This window comes from Fundulus heteroclitus, chromosome 1 (assembly GCF_011125445.2).
Source record: "Fundulus heteroclitus isolate FHET01 chromosome 1, MU-UCD_Fhet_4.1, whole genome shotgun sequence".
In the NCBI taxonomy this organism is placed as follows: domain Eukaryota; kingdom Metazoa; phylum Chordata; class Actinopteri; order Cyprinodontiformes; family Fundulidae; genus Fundulus; species Fundulus heteroclitus.
This window is the reverse complement of record NC_046361.1, coordinates 36407434-36430499: the sequence shown is the minus strand read 5'-3', so window position 1 is coordinate 36430499 and position 23066 is coordinate 36407434. Positions and strand designations below refer to the sequence as shown.

The following is a 23066-nucleotide window of genomic DNA, read 5'->3' as shown; positions in this document are numbered from 1 at the left end:
TCTGTTAATGTCCTTGACCCTCAGGCTGCTGCTTCAGTACACAACAGCCCACCCACAGCATCTTTCTGTACGTAGTAAAGGATCTAAGCCATCGCAGAAACAAATGAGGTAGTATTGTCTTTGATTTCCAATTATTTTATTTCTGGTCCCCAATTGGCCTTTACAAAAAGGCAAAATATGACCACTGGTCAAACCAGAATACCTCTAAGAAACTCCTCGTTAGTAGATTATATTTACTGCCCACATATTTCAGTAAAAGACAATGAGCAAATCATTAAAAATAATTTGTTGGTTGTCAAAGCAGGTCCAAAATGTCCCCAAAGGCAAATGTGAACTGACAGTATAATACGAGCTGCAGCAGACAGCTCCAAACGGCGAGCTGCGGTCCACACAATCCGCCTCCTTCCTGAACGGTGAGATGGCCGGACGTTCCCCTGGTGTCTAAAGTTGGGTTTAATGCTTTGAACAGATGAACAAAGCTCTTTCAGGCATCTGGAAATTGTACTTTAGGACGATCAAGACTTGTGGAGGTCCATAACTCTTAATCTGATATCGTTTCATAATTCTTATTTATGTTTCCATGACTTCACTTCTAATCCTAACTGATCCAATTCAGGAAAAGCTTGGTCTGAAAAGGTTCTGCGTCTTTTTAAAGTGTACGTAAGTCTCCGGTTCCTGCCGTACATTTAACTGCTTTCCTTAACAACAGACTTGATTGGTTAGGAAATCTGCTCTTTAGCTCAGTGTTATCGCGTCGCCTCTCTGTTAAAATGGACCTGACGTCAGGAAGTTAACGACTCGGATAAAGATTGAAACGTGACTGGCGGTATTGTTGGGCGGCTCCCCATTCAGGCATTTTTACAGCACTCCTAATTTGCTCCTCCACTGACCTCCAATCAGTCAAGGTAAGACTCCGCTCTGCTTGTTGTGTTTGGCTCTTTGCCCTCATCTCTATTGTTGTAGCGTGGCCTCTGTGTTTTGTTTACACACTTAGGAGCAATTAAAAGGTAGGGAGCCACGAAAACCGGCCCTTCGAGCCATGTCTGTTGTGCAGCTTACCTCCTTTACCACCGACGGCGGGCCGACCTCTCCTGCGTGCACCGTGCGGTGGATCCCACAGCGGACGGCCTCCTGGAAACAACGTGCATCAAGAAACACGTGAGAAACAAGGAAGCCCGGCCAAACATCTGGCTGTCACATCTGCAAGCGCCGAGCCGCTCTTTAAGGCCTCAGCTGGTTTCTGTTCTCACTGGAACAGTGTTCTGCCGGTTTGGCACGAAACGATTCAATAATTCACAGTCCGCTTAAAAAAAATCACAGCGAAACATCGCGTTAAAAGCTGAAGGCATAAAACGCTTCCCCGTGTTTATATCAGCTGCTTTCCTTTCAGCGCCGTCAGCCTTGGCCGGTCGGCAGATAGTTCGCCGTGCTTATTCGGCACATGCGTATCTGAGATCATAAACGGCAGGAGATAACAGTCGACGTCAGAGAGGACTCTGCTCCGCTCCTTGTTAATGACATTTAAACAGGGTTCTCTAGATAAGATCCCTGTGATCTCTTTATGTAAAACACATAATTTGTTTTTAATACAGGCTTTAATGCGGAGCACTTTACAGGTGATCAAGCTCCCTTTAAGCTTCAGAGCAGAAAAAGGCGTCAGCGTGAACGTCTAGTTAGGCGGGTCGGACTGGCAGAACAGGAACAGACGGACAGAAAACTAGATGTTTGGAGTTTCTTCAAAAGACCATAGGATGGGCGATGTAGTAACTCTGGACCTTACTTGGCTGCACAGACAAGAGGCCAAAACTGATGGAGCAAAAAGAAAGTACACCCTCTGTCATTTGACCACTCTAACACAATTTGGACCTTGATTTCTACGGTTTTATGAAACAGGACTTGATAAAAAAAAGGATCTCGTCTTTACCAGGTCCTAAAACTATTTTGATCTAATTAAATCTGCAAAACCATTTATTTATCGGACAAAGATGAAGTCAAAAGGGGAAGGTTGTGTAGGAAGTGCCAAGTATCCTGCAATAACTAAAGGCTTTAAGGATCAGCTTTGGCAGCAATAACTTGAAGTAATTATTTGTTTATGAGTTTATCAGTTTCTCGAATCATTGGAGGAATTTTTTTAACCTCTTTTCCCTTTTTATGTTTTTTTTTAACTTGTTAAATGACCAAAGTTTATCCAGACTGCAGCTGGACGGACAGACGGTGACAAGGATTGTAAAACAAGCCAAATCATCACCCCTCCACCTGCGTGCTTGACAGATATGAGGTGTTTGAGCTGATACAGTAGATTTAAAGGTCATTGCATCATAAAGAAACATCTTTGTCAGGTTTAAGTCTTTTTCTAATTGCACTGCAATTAATTTAACATGCCAACTGAGACCTGTAAGGTCTGGGTTTTTGGCAACTTCCCTGGGCAACATCTTTCTGCTTGTGAAAACATTTGTATCTATAAATTATGTTTATTTATGTGCGATTTCTGAAAGTTGCGGGAAAAACAAACTACTTTCACACCGATCAGCCTCCAGCCGCTTAATAATCACTTTGAAATTAAACACATTGAGAACGACGCACATCTTAATATAATCAAACTAGGTGTGTATGATTTTTTGGTGACACTTCAGAAATATGAAAAGTACACCAAGCGGCACTTAACTGTCCGCTTTTCTTTAATAAGTAAAACTAGCTGCTGCTTATTCTGCGGTGTTTCTGGTCCCTGGGGCTGCAGCACAAGCAGAAGAAGATACACGGCCCAAATCTGAACGATTCTCCCCGCTTTGGAGATTTTCATGACTGGCTCACCTCATAGGCCCTCTGGTGGTCTGGGCAGGCTTCACAGTTGAGCGACTCGTCACCTGCCAGGTCGATGGCCACCACCCCGTTGTTTTGATACTTCTTACACAGCTCCACAACGTCCATGGACCAGCCTGGAACATTTTCAAATTTCCATTACGACACAGTTTCGGCCTGCAAACTGAAAAGCTTACATAAGAGCAGTGTGCAGAGGAAACGTGATCATCAATCCACAACGTCTGAATGAATCCAAGGATATCCTAAACCCAGGGGGAAAACAGGAATCAGCATGCAGGCCGGCAGCAATCAGCACACCAGGTTGTCATTAAGGAGGATTTAACATTATGCGTGTTATTCTTATGATCCAGACTTTCAGTCTTTGAGATAGTTTCCTCTCAGCTTTGTGCTGTAAGTTTGAAGCTCTGCCAGCAGCTGGGTTAACTGAGCTTAACTTAGAAAAGTCAGAATGGGCCGTTGCTGGTGCAACACGTCCCGTAGGCTCATATTTACAGCAGAGACATGCAAGAGACATGAGCTCACATGTAACTCCACAAGAGGCAATTCCATATTTCTCAAAATATTCGGTAAATTACTGGTTTTACTGTTTTAAATGTATTTATTTTACCACAAATTGTATTATATTGTATTTACCACTGTAAAAAACTATATGATCACACAGAGAAATACACCTGTAACTATTACATGTTTCCAATAAACATCTTTCTAAAACAAAAAATCTTTTTTTTTTCACATAATGACACCTGGAGTACCTGCATAAATTTAACGCTGGGTCTCGGTACAGAATATTTGAATTTATATCGTGTCGTTGATCTGGCTACATGGAGACAGCTGCTCCTGGGGTGTAGAGCTCTGCTGCTCATGTTACCGCAGTTCATGTTACAAGAAGCTCATAGATGTCAGCACCGTGTTAACAGTAACACCAACCGCCACTAAAACTGTTATATCTACCCATCAGGAAAATGGTCTTTTTTTAGCTGCCATGTTTAATATTTCTTTTGGTTTTTATGTTTAATCTTTTGCTTAATCTGCGTGGTTTCAGAATAGATCTGCTCCTTCTTTAAAGGTTCCACAAAACTTTCTAAGGGTTAGTGAGGAGTTTCCCATGCTCAGAGGTCTCAAAAAACACAACTCAATGAATAACCGAAGCATAAAAAGATGTTGTAAATGTGCCATTTAATATTCACAATTAAACCTAAGCACATTGTTTATTCTAAGTCTAATAAATTAACTTGATCAAACAACATAATTAGCTTTAACTACAAGAACCACAAAGAGACTTCACAGATTATCGAGTTATTTCAGGGATCTGCAGCACATCAGGATTTTATTTTCTGTCAGGTTTACCCTTCGTCACCTAGTCTCAGATTATTGGGCCAAAGTTAACAGAGAGTTGAGAGTATTTGTCATTTAAATATTTAATTGTATGTTGAAATAACGCTTGACAAAATTAAATTATGAATTAGAGTAACTTTAAATTGAAGTTAACTATTTGAAATTATGACACATCTAAAATAAGTACTATTCTGTCCATTTGTTAGGTATTGGCACTTCAACGCTCTACTTTCTGCAGGTTTGCAGCAGTATTAGTTATAATTTATAACAATAATTATAATTCCATCCATCCAATTTCTGACCCGCTTAATCCCTCATGGGGTCGCGGGGTTGCTGGTGCCTATCTCCAGCGTTCACTGGGTGAGAGGCGGGGTACACCCTGGACAGGTCGCCAGTCTGTCGCAGGGCAACACATAGACAGACAGGACCAACAACCACACACCCAAGGACAATTTAGAGAGGCCAATCAACCTAACAGTCATGTTTTTGGACTGTGGGAGGACGCCGGAGTACCCGGAGAGAACCCACACATGCACAGAGAGAACATGCAGACTCCATGCAGAAAGACCCAGGGTTAGATTTTAACCCAGAACCTTCTTGCTGCAAGGCAACAGCGCTACCCACTGCCCCACTGTGCAGCCCATTAATCATAATTATAATTTTCGTTGCATTTCTTTTTTTTATTTATTTTTAGGCAACAGATCACTTCCAGTATTTTCTGTTGCGGTCAGGTGAGGTCCAGAGGCGAGTCAGTCCAGTACCTCTGCCTTCCTCTCCCTCAGCTCTGCCTTTGTAATGTGTGCAGGATCCAGTTTCACATTTTTCTTCCAGAAAAAATCAATTGCTTCCCCTGAAAAAGATGTGGTCCTGAAGGCAGAATATGCTGCTGTAAAATCTCACTGGACTGTTGTGCATTCATTTTGAAGATCATTGATCCTACCCCACAGCTTCACAGAGACTGGCTTTTTTAATTTTCTGAACGGTCCTGTCTGCTGGGACATACACCAGCATTACAAGGACAGGAGGTGGGGGCCAGCCTGCAAAGATCTGCAGTGCATCAGTGAGATATTACAGCATAAACACACAGCTACGCTTATGGGCTTTTTTTTTTTAGAGTTGCCAATTAACTTAAAACCCATGCATGCATGGGTTGTGTAAGAAAACTGGAATAAATAACCGGAACTTTTTCTTGGAAAGTGTTTTTTTCCTGCAGTGCATGACTGAATATAGAGGCTATCAACAAATGAAAGTTGACATGACAGAGATTAAAATGTAAAGCGTTCACAGTGACTGCGATGACATAAATGTCAGATTTAAATATGATATGATAATGTTGAATATTTTTGTGTTTCATATTTGCCTTGGACATAATTATTGCTACTGTGTGAGAAACCTGTCCAGTGCTCAGGGAATCCTCTGGTAAAGAAGCATAAAACACTTGCAATTATAATACTTAACTGCATCGTAGCATCATCTCACAACTTCCAACCTTTGATTTTATTCTGGCTATTTGATCTTGCCAATTAAACATGTATTGGAAAAATCTTCAGTTCCACAATTATTAACTAATTGGCTCTGGGCACTGTGGAGATTTGAGCGTGGGCTTTCTCTTTCAAAGCCCACACTGTTCCAAAAAAAAAGAGAAAGATTGCAAAAAGTTTGAAAATCTAAAAGGTGTGGAGGTCTTTCTGCACGAAAAACTGTGGCAGAGCTTCGACGACACAAAACATTTACATACAGGAACCTTATCTCACAGGCGTGTTTTGGCAGACAGGAGCATGAACAGTTCATTACTTGGCATGTGGCGCATGCAGCATAGAATGGACCTGGCTTTGATATTGAAGGCCCTCTCCCCCTCGCTGAGGCCCTCGTTTACCAGACGCACCACCTCATCTGGGCTCAAGTCTCCTCTGTGGAAAGAGAAAAGACAAAATTTAACACATCCCATCACATCAGAAAAAAGCTGCGTCCGTCGATAAAAAAAAAAAAAGGTAAAACGCTGACCTTTCCTGGTTCCAAGGAATGGGTTCCACATCACAGTTGGCTAGGAAATGTGGGCTGTATCTGACCTCAACGTAAATGACTCCTTCCTTGGCTTTGTCCTCAACAAACTCATAGGCGATCCTCTTAATGGCATCTCTGTCGCCACTGAGAAGGAAAAAAACAAAACACGATAAAACGCTTTGCCCTCTGGACCGGATGGACTTTTTATCACGCACAAATCGGACCATTAGCCGCCACTGACCCGACATCTGAACAGTAATGACTTAAATGAGCAACAGAAGTGCTTACTGATAAAAAAAAAAAAAACGACGGCACATAACGTAACACATTTTATGGTTGACTTGAGCTTTTTATCAGTAGTATTTTTGCTTATTATTAACAACTTTGTTATTTAGTTAATTTGTAATCTTGACTAAAAGTAAGAGTATGTAGACTTAAATGTGAGAAATTAGAGAGTTTCCTTCACATTTTACTAAACACAATTACTTTTATTGCAACAGCGCAAACAACATCCACCGCTAACATACATTTATTTAGTGAGGGGAACCAAGATAAACCTGGGTCCTGGTCCAGCCTTGTCTTGAAGAGTTCCAGTTACTTTTATCTTTGCTCCGAATTCAGATACGGAGACATTTTGGTATTTAGCCATTTTCTTGCAGCCCTTTTCTGATTTATGACGATAAACACGCAGCTGCCCTTCAATGCCATTTTCTCTCGTCTTCCCCATTTTGAATTGAGTTGGCAAGAGAAATTAGCCACTGTGCCACGTCACATTTATACCTCAGAAAAACAGAAGGTCACAGATTAGTAATGAGAACTTGTCTTATACGGAACCCAGAATTACTTTTTCTTTATCTTATACTTAAATTTATATGGATGCTAATAGTTGTGGCCTATTTGGATCTTGTAAAAAACACAAGTATCTAAGACATTTTTGTCTATTTTTTCTACTGCTGTAAAAGACGGATTATATTTATACATCCTTACCAGGGGTGGCAGTATCTGCGCAGGCACTGTACTGTGCAAAAATAGAAACCTGTCCAAATCACTTTATGCGCTGGTATTAAGAAGTCAGATGTTCTTGAAAACTTTTTAAAACAGCCAGTATTTAAAGAAAAGCTTAGAAAGCCTGAATACGGAACATTTTAAATGATGATTTGCCTTTGTGCTGTACATTGTTTTATATTTAAATTCAGTAAAGACCCAAAAACATTTTTTTTTTACCCTAAGTGCTCAGACTCAGACCAATCATAACTTATTTGAGAACCTCGGCTTTAGTTTTGATCAAGATTTTTCCTTCCATTCACACGTCAGACAAGTCTCAGTCGTCCACCTGTGTAACATTTCTATATTTGGGACTAATCTTTCTTTAGCAATGCAGAAAAACTGGTTCATGCTTTTGTCTCATAATCTCTGCTATTGTGATGCCATCTGAGCTGGGCGTAAAAAAAAAAAAAAGTCTCTAAAACCAAATATGGCTGAGTCAAAACGTGCCAGCCAGTCCTTACAGTCCCAAAATTCAGCTGGTCTACATGTTATTCTGTGGATTTCCAAGAAGCGTCTGGAGGTGGAGCCTTCAGGTTTTAAACGGATTTTTTTAAATAATGTTTTGTAATAGTTAGAGACAACCACAAAGTATTTTTTGTAACCTTCTCAATAATTGTGTGATATTTGCTCTAAACTGCCTTACCCTTAATCTTTTACTTATTTTTCTCTTCCTTGTGGGCTATTCATACATTCTTTTTTTAAACACGCATGTCTCTTACAGTCTTCCCATTCATTGGTATGTGCAATTTGCTTGTTGAGCACTTGTAGTTACACTTGTGTTTGAAATGTATGCATAAAGCTGAGATGAGTTTCTACATTATTTTTTTTTCATTTCTCTTCCTGTTTCTTGTGTTTTTATTGCATGATCATTTTGCGTGTTGTTACGAGACAACGCAATACATCCTGTTTGTTTTCATCTGTGATAAAACCACAAATTGCGCAAGATGTCGGTCTCAAAATTAACCTCAAACAGATCGTTGATGTACATTTCGAATGCAGCTGGTGTGATAGGATCGGAAGACGGTTTCAGCTGTTCCTGTTTCCTTTGAACTGTCGCACGTCAAGTTTGCCTGATCAGAAACCCTCTCTACTGATTACCGTTTGAAAAACATCCACTATTTAGCATTCTTTTTAAAACATTTCTATTAAAACCATACAGGGTTACTAAAGTCAGAGTTTTTTTTAACACAGCGTCTAACACAGCGTCTTAGATGCTTTGCAGGCATCACAAATAGGAATCAGGTGAAAGTAAAGAGGAATATTTCAACCACTAAAGCAAAGATGTCCAAATGTTTTGCACAGTCGATGAAAATTTAATTTAAATAAAATGTACAGAATTTTCCCTCTGCATCAGCACTATTTGCCGGAGGGCCAGAACTTTAGTCAGGGGCCACATAAAATTATGATGCCACCCCTACACTAAAGAGCACTAAGTGTTCAGAATAATTGTATTTTTGGATTCATAATATGGTTTTGCAGTCATGCAGAAGGAAGCATAAGTGTGCCTGCGTTTGGCCATGTAATAATGCAATGTCATTACTGTTTAGAAACTTCAAACTGCATTCTGATGCTCACCTTTTCATTTTACATTGTGCATATTTCTGGATTTTGTTCATGGAAGATTTATAGTGAAATACACACCTGAGCACAACTGAAAAGGACAGGCTGTAAAAATAGAACTGATTCTCATGTTGCATATAGTTACACACAAAACAGTTTAATAAACAGCATTTATCAAACACCTTTCAAATATCTATGCCCAACAAACGTTTGTACAAATCACTACTGAGGTCCTCGTTTCATCTTTGTTTTATCGGAATTACTACAAGTCTCTCAAAACCAACGACACCAACAACACTGTTACTGGAATAATCTGAGCTTGTCGTAACACGTTTAGTATTTCTTTTCACATACTTTGAAAAAAAAAAACAACAATTTATATTCTTGACGATTTTGCACCAAGTAGTCGTGAAACAAAATATTCACCACGTTACATTCCGAATGATGATAATTTGAAAGCAACTTCCAAAAGATATTTTAAAACATAATGTCACTATTATGGCAACGTATTTGTGGGTTTTATTCCTCAAACCTTCTTCTCTGTGTCACCTTTATCATCCCACTTCATTACACTACAGACTCTGTAAGCCCAGATTTTCCTCTCATTCTGCTCCACATGGCACAGAACAACGTAGCTTCCAGCATTTACACTGAATGCTCACCATGCTGCCCTGAATGACTGTTGTTCTCCAGAATCCTCCCGTTACTCTGTAAAAAAAAAACAAAAAAAAAACACGCCGCCACCAAAGCTCATACTACAGCCCTGCGTTAGCTAAACCCAGCCAGCAAGTTCCCTAATGTTGGGGCTCTACATGAGGCTTACACAGAAGCGTCCATTCAGCACCGCTGTGTGCCGCGGCATTGAGAACCGCCTTTGAGCATCTGAAAGACTGTATTTGGTCTGTTCTTAAGAGTTAAAATAAGACAGAGTGACGCATGAAAGGCTCCCCGAACACGTTTATTGTCCTTTTCTGGTTGGTTGCCACGTTGACACTTGATCTCAATAATGCCGTGTTCCTGTTCTACATGTCTGGCATTTAAACCCACCGCCCCCTGCAGAGTCACATTGCATAATCCTCCTGTGCTTTACATACCAATTCCATCACTCATACTTGTTTTTTTTTTTAAAGACTTTGGATGCATCATACCTGCAGCAATCACATGTGTGTGATAACAAACTGGACTCTGGTCTTTACTGTAAACACCCACAAGGTGAACTCTGACTCTTTACGACCCAGGCGTCACACTTTGTACCAGCTGTCACTTGTTCTTGAAGGAAACTCTCCTCACAATTATGTAATTTGCAGGCTCAGGCTTTGACACTTACGCAATCACGTGCATGTACTCGTTGAATTTCTCCAAGAACCCTGTGAGGGTGGCTGGCTCGCAAAGGATGATCTTGTCCTTCATTCCCTCGGCCGTGTCCGCCGGCAGAGTGATGCCTCGTCTCCTGGTCGGAGCAAAGAAAAACAAACAGAAAAACTTGTTTAATGATAGTATTTAAGTGTAAACAGGAACCTTTTCACATAGATTAAAGCCTGATCTTGACTTTACACTTAAATGGGTAAAGGATTGTCTCTTGTTACCACTAGAGACAATCCTCTCCTGTATTTTTAATGACATTTGGCTTTTTTCGCTCTATGAAAACATAAGAAACCACAAGAATTGAGCTCTTCTGCTGGTATTACTAAAAACTATTGTAGACCAGAAACTTTTTACATATTTCAATATAGATTCTGAAGCATTCCAGTGGCATCTGATTTGCAAGCGGTTCAGCCTTTCACAGTTTGACCCAGATGGCTGGATGGGGCTGAAGCAAACGGTGACAGCTGGAACTGTTATGAAACTGTTCATATTCCGTTTTGAATTATTCAAACTAAATGGTTTCTGTGCATATTTGCCACTGAAAAGACAAGTGAATGCCATGATCTGTGTGTATGCCATAAAATAGTTACATAACTTTTCCATTTACATAGCATGCAGTTTGAACTTATAGCTTAATTGAACAACTTTACTTCTTCCCCCTCGCCTTCACTGGAAGGATAGTGATTTCTGGTGACATCTGCTTTCTGGTGATGAATTTCAGTGGAAATAGTGGATGATGCAGCAGTTCTACATAAAACGTTGTTGGGAGTAAACAATTTTAATGGACTGCGTCAGACATATGGTTTTCATAAGAACTTGCCTCATAATAATCACTATTTTTCATTGTTGGTAAATGTTCCTGAAATCTGCATGAACAGTTCAAATATTTCGCTGCAGCTACACGTAAACACATTGGAGTCAAATAAAAGGCTATGATAAATAAATGTAATTTAAAAAAAATCAACCTGAGAAAAAAAGCTTTCAACTGAACACTGGATGGTCCAGAAGGAGCTGTTAACGAACGTATAATAGCGGATAGCATGAGTGATGAGTGACAGGTGTGCTGATTGGTGGATGAATGACAGGTAGACAACCGGCAGAGAGTGACATGACAAAACACTAAAAAGAATGATACAGAAATCAAAAAATATCCATCACAAAAGACATTAATATAAAATCAACTTTAGCTTAATTTTTTCAAAGAAAATAACATCATATAGTCACGACGATATTTACACATTTATGTTTTTTAAACTCGAAACAAGAAAGTTAAACTATTTATTTTTCCCTCTGTAATACTAAAGTAAAGACCTGCTATGTATACACAGTAAATACCCAACCAGAAAAAGTTATATTATTAGAAACTCCACCCTTCATGCATTTTTACAGTGGGAATGAACTAATATGGATATTCTACTTTCTGGAGCTCTTCCAACATTGGGATTTGGAGGAAAGGGTCTGAGCAGAGGTCCCTGGACCTCCTTTTCCCATCACTCCCCCCCGTAGCTCTTCCGGCACACTTGGGCTTTCCAAAGCCAGCTGGGAGGTGTAATCTTTCCACCATAACTTGTTCTGTCTATAGGCCTCCTCCCTCTGGAACATGTCTGAAAAAAGCTCCCGCTGGAATAAATCTGGAAGGCATCCGAATAAGAAGCATAGGAAAAGGATGTGCACAAGGCCTTCAAAGATAACAGAGCTTCTCACCTTGTCTGGAAATCATCTTTTCTTTGTGGTTGTCTCTAACAAACTCTAACCCCCTCTGTGACTGTAGTCCTAGAGGGATGAGAACCCTTACTGATCTTCCAGCTTCTGTTACAGAAATGCAGTCAGTGAAATTGTGAAGCTCTTCGATTGATAGCCTTCCGCCGCCAGAATGAACTCAACGTTGAGATCACAGTCACTGCAACCAGTGTTGACAGCGTCCCCTTTCTGAGATGTCTGACTGGTTGCCAGATTCTTTTCGTGGCCGATGGAAAGCTATGTTCCCTAGCTTCTCAAGATGCTTTCTTTAGACAGACGGCTCCTTTTTCATCTTAGGATCTACAGCCACGTTTCGGACCAACACGACACTCTTTCTGCAGCAACTCTGTATCGAGGTTTCAGCAACGGCGGAACATTTATTTGGATTCAATGTTCCGAGTGTCCGTCTGTAGGAAATGGCCGTTATCAGACCAGATCTAAAATAAATGCTGGCGTCTAAACTTATTTACCTTCTACTTTTTTGGTTTGTCAGTTTTGTCTTTCAGTGATCGGACATTGTTTTGAAAAATCGTAACGAGCCTTGAACCACAGCGAATGCAAATCCAAAGCATAATTGATTGACGTAGCATAAGTTTAAGTATTTACGAAATCTACTTAAACCCGTTTAACAGAAATGCACTTACCGTACATACAAAGATAAAGCATAACATAATGACCACCTTTCTAATAGAGTGTTGAAGCCCCTTTTGCTGCCATAATAGCCCTCATTCCCTCACAATAAACCTCTTTAACTCTGTGTCCGGCTGAATAATGGGTTCACCAGCGTTATTCATTACACCTGACCTATTGAGGATTGTCATTGGTCGTCAAAATACCATCCACACAGATCGCTGGTTCAAAGGTTTCCCAGAAGAACAATCCCCACAGCATCAAACTGCCTCTGCCAGCGTCCTTCTTCTCACAGGGGCGACTGTGGCTTGGTGGGTTGAGTAGTCGTCTGGCAATCTGAGGGTTGTGGGTTCGATTCCAGCTTCCCCCTGCCACATGTCGATGTGCCCCTGGGCAAGGCACTTAACCCCAAGTTGCCTACCGAGCTGCGTCTCGGTGTATAAATGTGTGAGCGTTAGTGAGAGCGACTGGGTGAATGTGGCTATAGTGTACAGCGCTTTGGGTGGTCAACATGACTGGAAAAGCGCTATATAAGTTCAGTCCATTTACCATTTCTTCTAATAGTACATCCTGGTCTCCCCAGGTAAGAGATACACATACCTGTCAATCCATGTAGCATAAAAGAAAATGGGATTCATCAGCAAAGGCCTTCGTTTTCCATTGGTTTGTCATCCACAATGCTCATATTGCCATTGTTGGACTGGGTTCTGCATGGGCATTCTGACTTTGAAGCCCAACACAACAAAATGAGTCGCACTAGTCATCCTGGCACCTTTCTAACATAAATCCTTAATTTGAGCAACAGTAACTTGTCAGTTGCATCAGTGAGGCTTGGCAGCCCACGTTCTTGTTGCTGTCACCACTTGAGAACTTTTGATAGATACTGATCATTGCATAGTGGGGCGATCCCACTCAATAGTTCCAGCCATCCTAATTAAGTCCCAGTGAACTTTGCTCAATCCTTATGATGTTAATTTTCCTGCTTCCATCACATCAACTTTAACTACTGGAAATGTTTACATCCAACCTATCTGTGGGATTGACTTCACTTGTCAGAGGTCACAATGTTATGCCTGATTGGTGTATTTTCTTTTGTGGAAGTTCCTGGAGTTGCTTATCAGCTACACGCCAAACAACTTACTAGTTTTGTGTCTGTTTTGTCTCACAACATTCTCTTTTAAAACTGAGAAAAACAGGATTTGTTGGTGTTTAAGGGACATATTAAAACTAGTGTTGCACCGATACCGATACCAGTATCGACCGGGGCTCCAATCCAGCACTAAAATGGTGGTATGGTATCGGCGAGTACCAACAAATAGGGCACCGATACCATTTTGATGTTTGTATGTCACTTGAATGCAGCCTTCTCTCTCCCGACTAGTATTATACATGTTATATAAGTTCATGAAAGTTGCACTATTTTGGCATTTGAGAGCCAAAACTCAGGGTTTAAAAGAAATTATCAAATTATTTATGTAATTTTACTGTCTTACTGTTGCACTACTATTATACATGTTATAATTTCACGAATGTTTTGGCCTTTGAGAGCCAAAAGTTTTTTCAACTATTGTCACCCATTCCAGGTAGGCAATAAAAAAGTTCTACTACCCTAAGTAGTATGCAGTTCTTCATATATACACACACATTGATTTCAAACAGATGACATCGGTATGGTATCGGTATCGGCCAATACTGCACAGCCAGGTATTGGGTATCGGTATCGGGGCCAAAAAATGGCATCGCCGCAAGACTAATTAAAACAGAAAGCCAATCGACCTACTTGGCAACATCAAGAATGGTCTCCACCCTGATGGCTCCATCCAGATGAACATGCAGCTCTATCTGTGGATGAAAATGACTGTCAGTCAATCAATCAATCAATCAATCAATCAATCAATCAATCAATCAATCAATCAATCAATCAATCAATCAATGTTAGTATCATACATGTGAAGGTTAAGAAGTCTTATTGGACAAAACAGGGCAGTGCGGCTGCAGTTGTGTGCTTTGGCTGCAGCCCATTGTGCATACTGAGCACATGGTTGGGCAACGAGTGGTGAACAGGGCCAGGGGTGCCACAAGGGGCAAACAGGAAAGGCTCTGGCTCTGGCTCTCCTGTTATGGCTGAAAGCTGTGATTTATCCAGGCAGATGAAACAGAAGAATCTCCACTCGTCCCCTTACAGGCTGAGGCCTCAGTTAGATAAAGTGGCTGGGATTAACCAAAAAAAAAAAGAGCTAAGTGAGCTTCTTCTTGACCTAAAACTTGTGTCTTGTCCAGGTTTTCTTTTTTGCTCTGCAGAGCTTCAGATGGTTTGAATCATACTCCTTGCAGCTTGAGAACTTGGCTTGTGGTTTCTTGGACTGGGAACACAGCTGCGCTACATGCTTCTCGATTTTGAGAAGATTTATATATATATATAAAAAAAAAGATGCAGTGAAGAGAAGCCTGTGTTATTTTCCCTGGACGTGAACACGCCATGACTTTCTTATGCATAATAGTTATATCAACAGAAATGCATGAGCAGAGATTAATGGATCGTCTAAAATAGAAGCATTCTGCAGTGGAGCAACAAAGGCATCAAATTAACCTTTTTCTAACCATTAATGTTTCACAGGAAAAACAAAGCTTTCAACACTGAAAAAGGCAACAAAAAGTTTAATCTTCTTGAAATGAGTGCTATTGTCCTTGATTTGAGCAGGTAAATAAGATTACTTGCCAGTAGAACGAGTATTTTGACCCCTAAAATAAGATAATTAGATAGACTGCACTTGAAATAAGATGATGGAGACGAATTGTTCCTAAGTCAAAAAATCCTATTCCATTGACTGAAAATCCTATTTTCCTGCTCATATCAAGGACAAATACACTAATTTCAAGAAGATTTTACTTACTTTTTCTTCCAATTTTACAATGAAATAAGTCTTGGACTTTAAGATATTTGGATACTAAGCAGCAAGACAGTCTAGGATTTATATCCCAGCCTAAACCCTTGATGTCATCATTTGAGCCGTGACTTGAGGTTTGTTATATGACCAACACTTGGTCGCAATGCAAGTTTTGCTCCATCTGGACTTCCCTTCTCTGCGTTTCACATGAAACGGGTCTGAACATATTCTTTTTACGCCTAACAATCAACTGTAAGGGGTAACAGGAGATTGAGGAATGATTGTGATGTATTGTTAGAATGGAAACAAAAGACAGCAGCAACACAAGCCTGTGGTGCACACAGACCACAGGCAACTGAGCCAAAAAAAAGATTGATCAGCAGAATCTGACACAGATATTAACACGCTGAAGGTGGTGTTTGCTTGTATTTAAAGTACTGAATGCATTTGAATACCCAGCATAAGGATCCAAAGACAGAACTCCCCCCTGAAAGGGATGCCGTCCATGTTTGTTTTTAAGCATTGCTCGGGCGAAGGCTGCCCCGAGTTAGCCATGGTTCCGCATGTCTGCATGTTCTGAAAGCACACGAGGCCGGTTGACCCATAACGTGGGGTTTGCGGTTCCATTTTTATTTATCTATTGAACTATGGTCTGCTAGGAAAGCTCCATTTGGGGGGGGGGGGGGGGGGGGGGGCATCCAGAACACATCCACATCATATCCCAGAGAAAGATGAAGCTCCCTACCCTAGCTCTAAGGTTGACTGTCATCACCCCACAGATGATGCTCATTTTAGCTATTTTCATGAAGAATCTTCTGTTCTGGTCAATTTCCCATTGATATAGGTAAGAGTTTAGATGGTAAACTGAACTCTTTGCCTTTTAGGCTTAGCTTCTTGCTCCCTATGACAGGCTGGGTAAGTCTATCCCTGTACCTCATGCTCCAGCTTACCCCCCTCATGAAAAAAGACCTTGAGATATTTGAACTGCTCCACCTGAGGCAGAGTCTGACCCCTGACACGTGGAGAAGAGGTCCACCTTTTTGTGGATCATGTACTTAGACTTGGAGGAGCTGATTCACATCCAGGTCCGTTCACACTTTGCCGTGAACTACAGCGGGCTGAAGGTCGAAAACGGCAACACAACCGCACTGTCAGCAAAACCTAAGATTAGACCTTGAAGATCCCAGTCAGACAGCCTCCTCGTCCTTGCCCCTTTCAGATCCAACTGGGAGCAGAGCCTGGGACAGACCCACAACTCTACAGCAAGTCTATATATCCCGTTTGACCTAGAAAACAACTTAGAATCCACCAGAAAGTGTTTGAGAGTGCAGCTTGAGATATCTCCTGTTGGACCTGTTACCTCCATGACCGTTACTTTGACTCCATGACTTCATATCTTTATTAATACTTTATATCTACATGACTTTATATCTTTATTAATACTTCATATCTCCATGACTTTATATCTTTATTAATACTTTATATCTCCATGACTTTATATCTTTATTAATACTAGCCATTTAGGTAAACAGATTCATTAGATTTAGATGGTAATTTGTTAGAAAAGGTTTTTAAGGATAATTGTTTCACAGCTGCAGTCCTTACAATGTACCCCCATCTGCACAGCAAAACATTCTAGTGTCTTTCTTTTTTCTTTTTTTTTTTTAATCAACAAACATTTCTACGAATAAGATTAAAGTGATTTCTATGCTGCAGCCTCAGAGCAGTTTGCAGACAGTGCCACGCTTCTCTGCTTGACACACAGCTAAGGAAAGGATGTGGCTGTTCTTTCAAACCACACTGCAATTGGCACGTTGTGGTAATTTCTATCCTCTCGTGACACTTACACAGACTGATGTTTTGCAAGAGATATGATCCGCTTTAAAAAAAAACATTTTATACCAAGCTATGAAGCCAAAGAGGAAGTTTGGAAGAACTTAGGAGACCCAGATTTTATGCCTCTTGTGAAGCAACATCTGACCCTCTCCCAAGCAGCTTTTTTCTTTCTCGTGCACATTTGTTAAAAACACTGTTAATGTGACCCAGCTGTGCTGCGACCTAACAGAAGCTCGTTGATTTGCATTGTTGAAGAATTTGACTTTGTTTTCAGAGAATTGTTTTGTCACTCAGGCTTTTAATGAGCATTGTTTAGATCAGAATAAGCCATCATGAACATGTTTTAAACATAAACATCTACATTTATTTCCCCAACAATGATTAAGGTTAGTCCTTTTGTGAAACAGATCAAGATTTAACCTAGTATTGACCAATCTAATTTGAAGATCAGAGCAACGATATAGGACAAAATTGAGCTCTTAATTAAACTTACAAGAAGGTAGCCTTAACTTGTAATTCTTTTTAAAAGACAAATCAAATCAACGTGAAAATGCAAATTCTGTCATTTACCTTTAGAAGACAAAGCTTTGGTCCGTCATGAAAAGATACGAGTGCTTGTTTGTCTGCATAAGGTTTTAAATTTTAAACTACGAATGGATGCTGTTCCAGCGCGTGAACAATGTGTAAAATCAGTTACAGTCTTTGCATATTACATACAAAGTATTTATTTCTCTGGAACTTTGCCCCATTTTGTAATTTTGAATCTTCAAAGGCTAATTAATTTTACTGAAGCTTATATGGTAGACTAACACAACGTCTCTACCAACGTCTGCAGACTGACGATTTTATCCGTAACTATATTCCAAATCGATCAAGTGGCATCAAATCAGACGGGGGGCATCAATGAACATCTGCTTTCATGTCTTGCCATAGATTTTAAATTGGATTTAGTGTCCAGAACAGATGAACACTGCCGTGTGTTTGTAGCTCTGGCTGTTTGTTTGGTGGTTGCTGTCTTGCTGGAAGGGTAACCTCATCCCCAGCATCAAGCCTTATGCAGCCTCTACAATGTTTTCTTCCAGGACCCCTGCATTTATCTCCATCCCCAATTCCATCAACCCTAACCAGCTTCTATGTCCTATAATCTCAAATAATCTCACAGCGTGATGCTACCGCCACCGTGTTTAGGTGGCGGTAGCACAGATATGATCTTATGAATTATGGACTACTTTATGTTAGTCTATCGCACACAAATCTTAATAAAACAAATCAAAGTCTACAGTTGTCACATGAGAAAGTGTGAAAAAGTTTAAGGGTTGTAAATACATTATTACACCGTGATATGTTACAGTCGCATCTTCCACTTCTTGCTATTATTTTTTTTCTCTTTCCAGCTAATTCATAATAGAGTGTGCGATTTTTAAGGATTAATGACGAATGGAGAGAAATATTAGAGTGTCTGCAGCATCATTTAATTTCTTCTGTGTGAGATTGTTTTGGATTCTGTGCCTCACTTGATGCAACAAAACAAACGCTGCAGATAAATCTCTGGAAGTATGCATGAACTGTGCAGCACAAAGCGCTCATTCAAGCAGCAACCTGTCGAACATGCTGGTTCATACTGAGGTATCAGTCATTTTGTTAACCGACTGTAAAAAGGAAGAGCCGGGTATAAAACAACTTGCACTAAATGGCCTTCATCAATTAAAGCAGTTTTATATGTAGTTAGGTTTAACATCTGTTGATGGATTTGAGAATAATTTACTCATAAAAATAGTTAAATATTCTTCTGTTTACACCAGCTTGGTGATTAGAATTTTAAGAGTCAATTCCTCTTATTTTTCCTGTTATTTTATAGTAAATTGTTGTATAACTATGATAACAAAAAGAATGTTTCCAAGCGCACAGGCCTCTGTTGACATCACATAAGGTAGATCTTAGATGATCAGAGTTTTTCTGGGTATGTCCTTTTGTTGTTGTATTTTTTTTTTTCCTCTGTAGAAATATGTTGTGATTTGTAAAAGTGTCGATTTTAGGAAATTGTGCACAAGAAATAAGTTGGAAGCTGAGCACTTTCTGGATGGAGTTCTATGTTCTCCCTTTGCATGCGTGGGTAGTATGACCTCCCTCTGCATACCAAAAAAAACATCATTGATGAAACCATGACCAACAAGCATAACTGGTCGACTGCCTTAATCTGAAATGGCCTTGGGTATGAGTGCGTGCATGAATATTTCTGTATTGCCCTGTGATGGACTAGTTGTCATGTTAAGTGAGTTGAGTTTAGGACCAAGCTGGAGACATGAACTTGGGAGGACGATGGTGAAGGTTTAACACCTTAACCTTCGGCCTCGGCTAAAATCTTTTGGCTCCTTAACTGTCAAGGACCCAATTAATAGGTTACTAAAGACAAAAAGCAACCTTACAGATGCTTTATAAGGAGAAGAGGACATGGAGCATGGGCAGCATGACAGAAGGAATCAGCAATTGATAATGACAACCAGAGAGTTTGCATAATGAGGCAAGGGAGGAGAATGAGAGAGGAAGCAGGCGAGCTTATTTAGGAGAATGGAAGACCTGGGGTAGAGTAAAGGAAGAGAGACTGAGGAAAGGAGACTAATTAACACTAGAGAATAAAATAAAATCCAAGTAAAGGAATAAGTAAGAAGATAAACACAAAGGAATTATCAGGGTGTATCCTACCGCTTCCCCACTGGCTGCTGGAGATAATATGTAATACATACGTTGTACTTTCTAAATTAAATCACAGGAATAAATAAAATTTTAAGCATTATGCTAATCTATTAAGATTTAATCATAATTAATATGATAATCAATTGCTACAGCCATAACCAGCTTTTAGAAGTTACACCATTTTCATAATAATTTAGGCTAATATGATATGATTATCCCTCCAAATGAACTTTGCTTTATTTCTGAATTAAGTTAAATTGAGATGCTACTTTTCAGGAAAATGCATACAAATCATATAATGTCTACTATACATTACATTTTGGATTGTGTAACACTCCTACACAAAGTCCGTACAATACATTTGAACGTTCAACCTCTGAAGGTTGCACCAGCGCACAGTTACTCCTGTGGCGGTATCAGCTCTACAGCGGCGCATTAATATGTAATGAGGTTATCTCTGCCAGCAGTCCGCCTCCACTTCTTGAGCTCTCTGCTTCTGCAGACACGCACGGATCATTACTCCTTTACCACGTGTGCCCACATCCTCCCTCTCCTTTGCTCTGACTCAGCCCTTTGCTGACAGCTTATCAGCTGTCAGCAGCGCTGTCAAAAGTATTCAAATCTACTACCCGAGTAGAAGTACAGATCCTAGGGTTTAAAGATACTTCTGAAGAAGTAGAAGCATCAACTCAAGCAAAAGTATAAAAGTACTGGATATAAAACTACCCTCACCCACCCCCTATAATTGTATAGTATGATGTTAATATTGAACAAAATTGGGATTGGCTGTTTCACCCACATATATGTCCATAGAAAATATCAACATTGGTTCCATGGAGCAGAAAATCTGTTGTCTGGTTGCCTCTAAGTATTGGTGTAAGAAGTCAAACTTCAGAGACATTATGAATAACCTTTTACTTGTTATTATTGGAATGTAAATGAACATCCAAGTATAGCTGCTGGAATTGATGAGGATAACAGATGTAAGATAAAAAAAACTGAACATGAAAATTAGTGCATTACACTTTTATAACAATTACCCATGTAGGTTGTCTGTATACGGTAGACAGTGTTGTCAAAATGAATGATTAATCCTAGCAGTTAATTATTTATTAAAGATTAAAAAATTAAAAAAAGGACTTCTAAAACTTTTATGCTCTTCTTCTACGTTTTGTTGTTCTTCAGTTTTTGTTGGGGCGTTTGGCAAACAACTTGGTGCAGCACTGCCTCCAAGCACAATCAAAACCACTCTGTTCAGGTTGTGCTATTTATCTCAATATTTTATAGTATATATATATATATATATATATATATATATATATATATATATATATATATATATATATATATATATATATATATATATATATATATGTGTATGTATTTTTTACTGAAAATAAACTGAAATAAAATAGAAGTAATGAGAATATTTCAAAAATGTAACGAGCAGAAGGTCCAGACAATTTCATGAAAATGTAAGGAGTGGAAGTAAAAAGTAGATTAAGAAAGAATTACTCCACTAAACTATAAATAACCAAAATTTCTACTTAAGTAAAGTAACGGAGTATTTGTACTTAGTTACTGGACACCTCTGGCTGTCAGGCTGTGGTGCCTGTTCGGTCAGAAACCCAGACCCATTCAAAGTGCGCAAGTGATTGTGAAGACAGCGAGTTTGACGTAGGAATAAGATCGAGCTGAATGAAAAGCTTTGCGTTAGATATTTGTAGTAGCTAGTTGGTAAAATATTACAGTAATCAAACAAGAATCAAGAATATTTTATTGTCACCATGTGTTATGGTGACAATAAAATATTTCCTTTGGCAGACACCGGCAAAGGATGTACATGGATAACATGACACACAGACACGATACACTTACTATTTACAGGAGTTTTTTTTTTTTTAATTTTAAACATTAAGCATGAAAGTTTGTACAAGAGTCCAAGAAGTCTGATATCAATCCCTTTGCGAAGGATATGAACCGCTGTGATGTTATATTAACCAATCCTCCATAAATGAACTGAATACAGGGAAGGTTTTGATTTTGCAAAGCTGAAGACAAACTTGCCAGGTTTAATTTGTTTGCTTTCAAAGATTTGGATGAGTTACACATTAAATACGTATAAAAAAGGCAGTGAAAGTATAAAAAAAAGACCAATTGTTTGTCATTTAATAGTGAAACTAGATTATGTGTCGCGTTTCCTACAGCGGACCTGTGCCAGTGAGCAGCAGGGCAAACTTCCTCGTCTGAAGCCGGCTTTGATGCCAACCAACGCGAACTCCAAATGTTCCCCAAAAAAGTTTTTATTCCCCTCAGTGCTTAATTGGCTCAGGAACACCTTCCCGCTGCGCATGTCCTCCCGCTCGTACTCCCTGTACTCTCTGTTCTCACTGTACCGGCAGCAGGACGGGGGCTTCGGACCAGCGGAGGACCCGCCGCCCGTCATCGACCGAACCCCCCCGTCAGTGTCGGACGTACCTTGGGCTTGTTGAACACATCTGATGGAGGGGAACGTTGGGCCATGGTGGGGAGCCCGCGGCAGCCGGTGGGTCTGCTGGTGCGCACTGAGCCGAGGAGGAGCGGAGAGCAGAAGCCTATCGCGGCTCGTCGCGCTATTATATGCATGACTCGGAGACACGCCTTTATTCTGCCAACTAAAAAAAAAAAAAAAAAAAAAAAAAGAGAAACACACACAAAGAGCAGCGCTAGCGTGCGCTCAGCAGACCGCAGCAGACAGTGTGGTGTCTAACGGAGCAACAGGCTGCGGTGCCTTATCACATTTAGGTTGCGCAGCGCCGGGTATGGAGGGATTAGCGGCCCTGGATGGCAGCAGCTTTGCACCCATGTGATGAGAGCTTTGCAGTAAGGCCAATTAATCAGACGAAGCAGGTCACCAAACGGCTCCGATTCTTTTATTTATTTACTTCATCGTGGCTGCCAACTTGCTGAAGCTGAGGCGCACCTGAAGGACAAGAACAAGGGCCTTAAGTGATGTAACCTACCTGTTGTGTAATTTAAAAATCAATTGATGATGACACTGTGAGGGCATCTAAAGAAAATACTTCCTTTTTGCTCGAGTCGTGTTTGAACTTCCTTTAAAAAAACACACTCAGACATTCAACCCAGAGGCCCCTTAAATCTGAACAT

General features: G+C 40.1%; 1 protein-coding gene across 2 annotated transcripts in view; it reads right to left on the bottom strand.

The window, feature by feature from the left end:
- Window positions 1-22559, bottom strand: part of ada (adenosine deaminase) — a 28702-nt gene extending 6143 nt beyond the window's left edge. Inside the window, exons 1-7 of one of the 2 annotated variants that reach the window (XM_012853781.3) lie at window positions 22398-22559; window positions 14282-14343; window positions 10094-10216; window positions 6160-6303; window positions 5950-6065; window positions 2812-2936; window positions 1060-1131 (exon numbers count right to left, since the gene is read on the bottom strand). In XM_012853781.3, coding sequence (XP_012709235.3) covers window positions 1060-1131; window positions 2812-2936; window positions 5950-6065; window positions 6160-6303; window positions 10094-10216; window positions 14282-14343; window positions 22398-22544 — 789 coding nt within the window. In that variant the 5' untranslated portion in view covers window positions 22545-22559. The remainder of the gene's footprint in view (window positions 1-1059; window positions 1132-2811; window positions 2937-5949; window positions 6066-6159; window positions 6304-10093; window positions 10217-14281; window positions 14344-22397) is intronic. The other variant, XM_036142022.1, reaches the window with a different exon arrangement.
- Window positions 22560-23066: the final 507 nt, after the last annotated feature.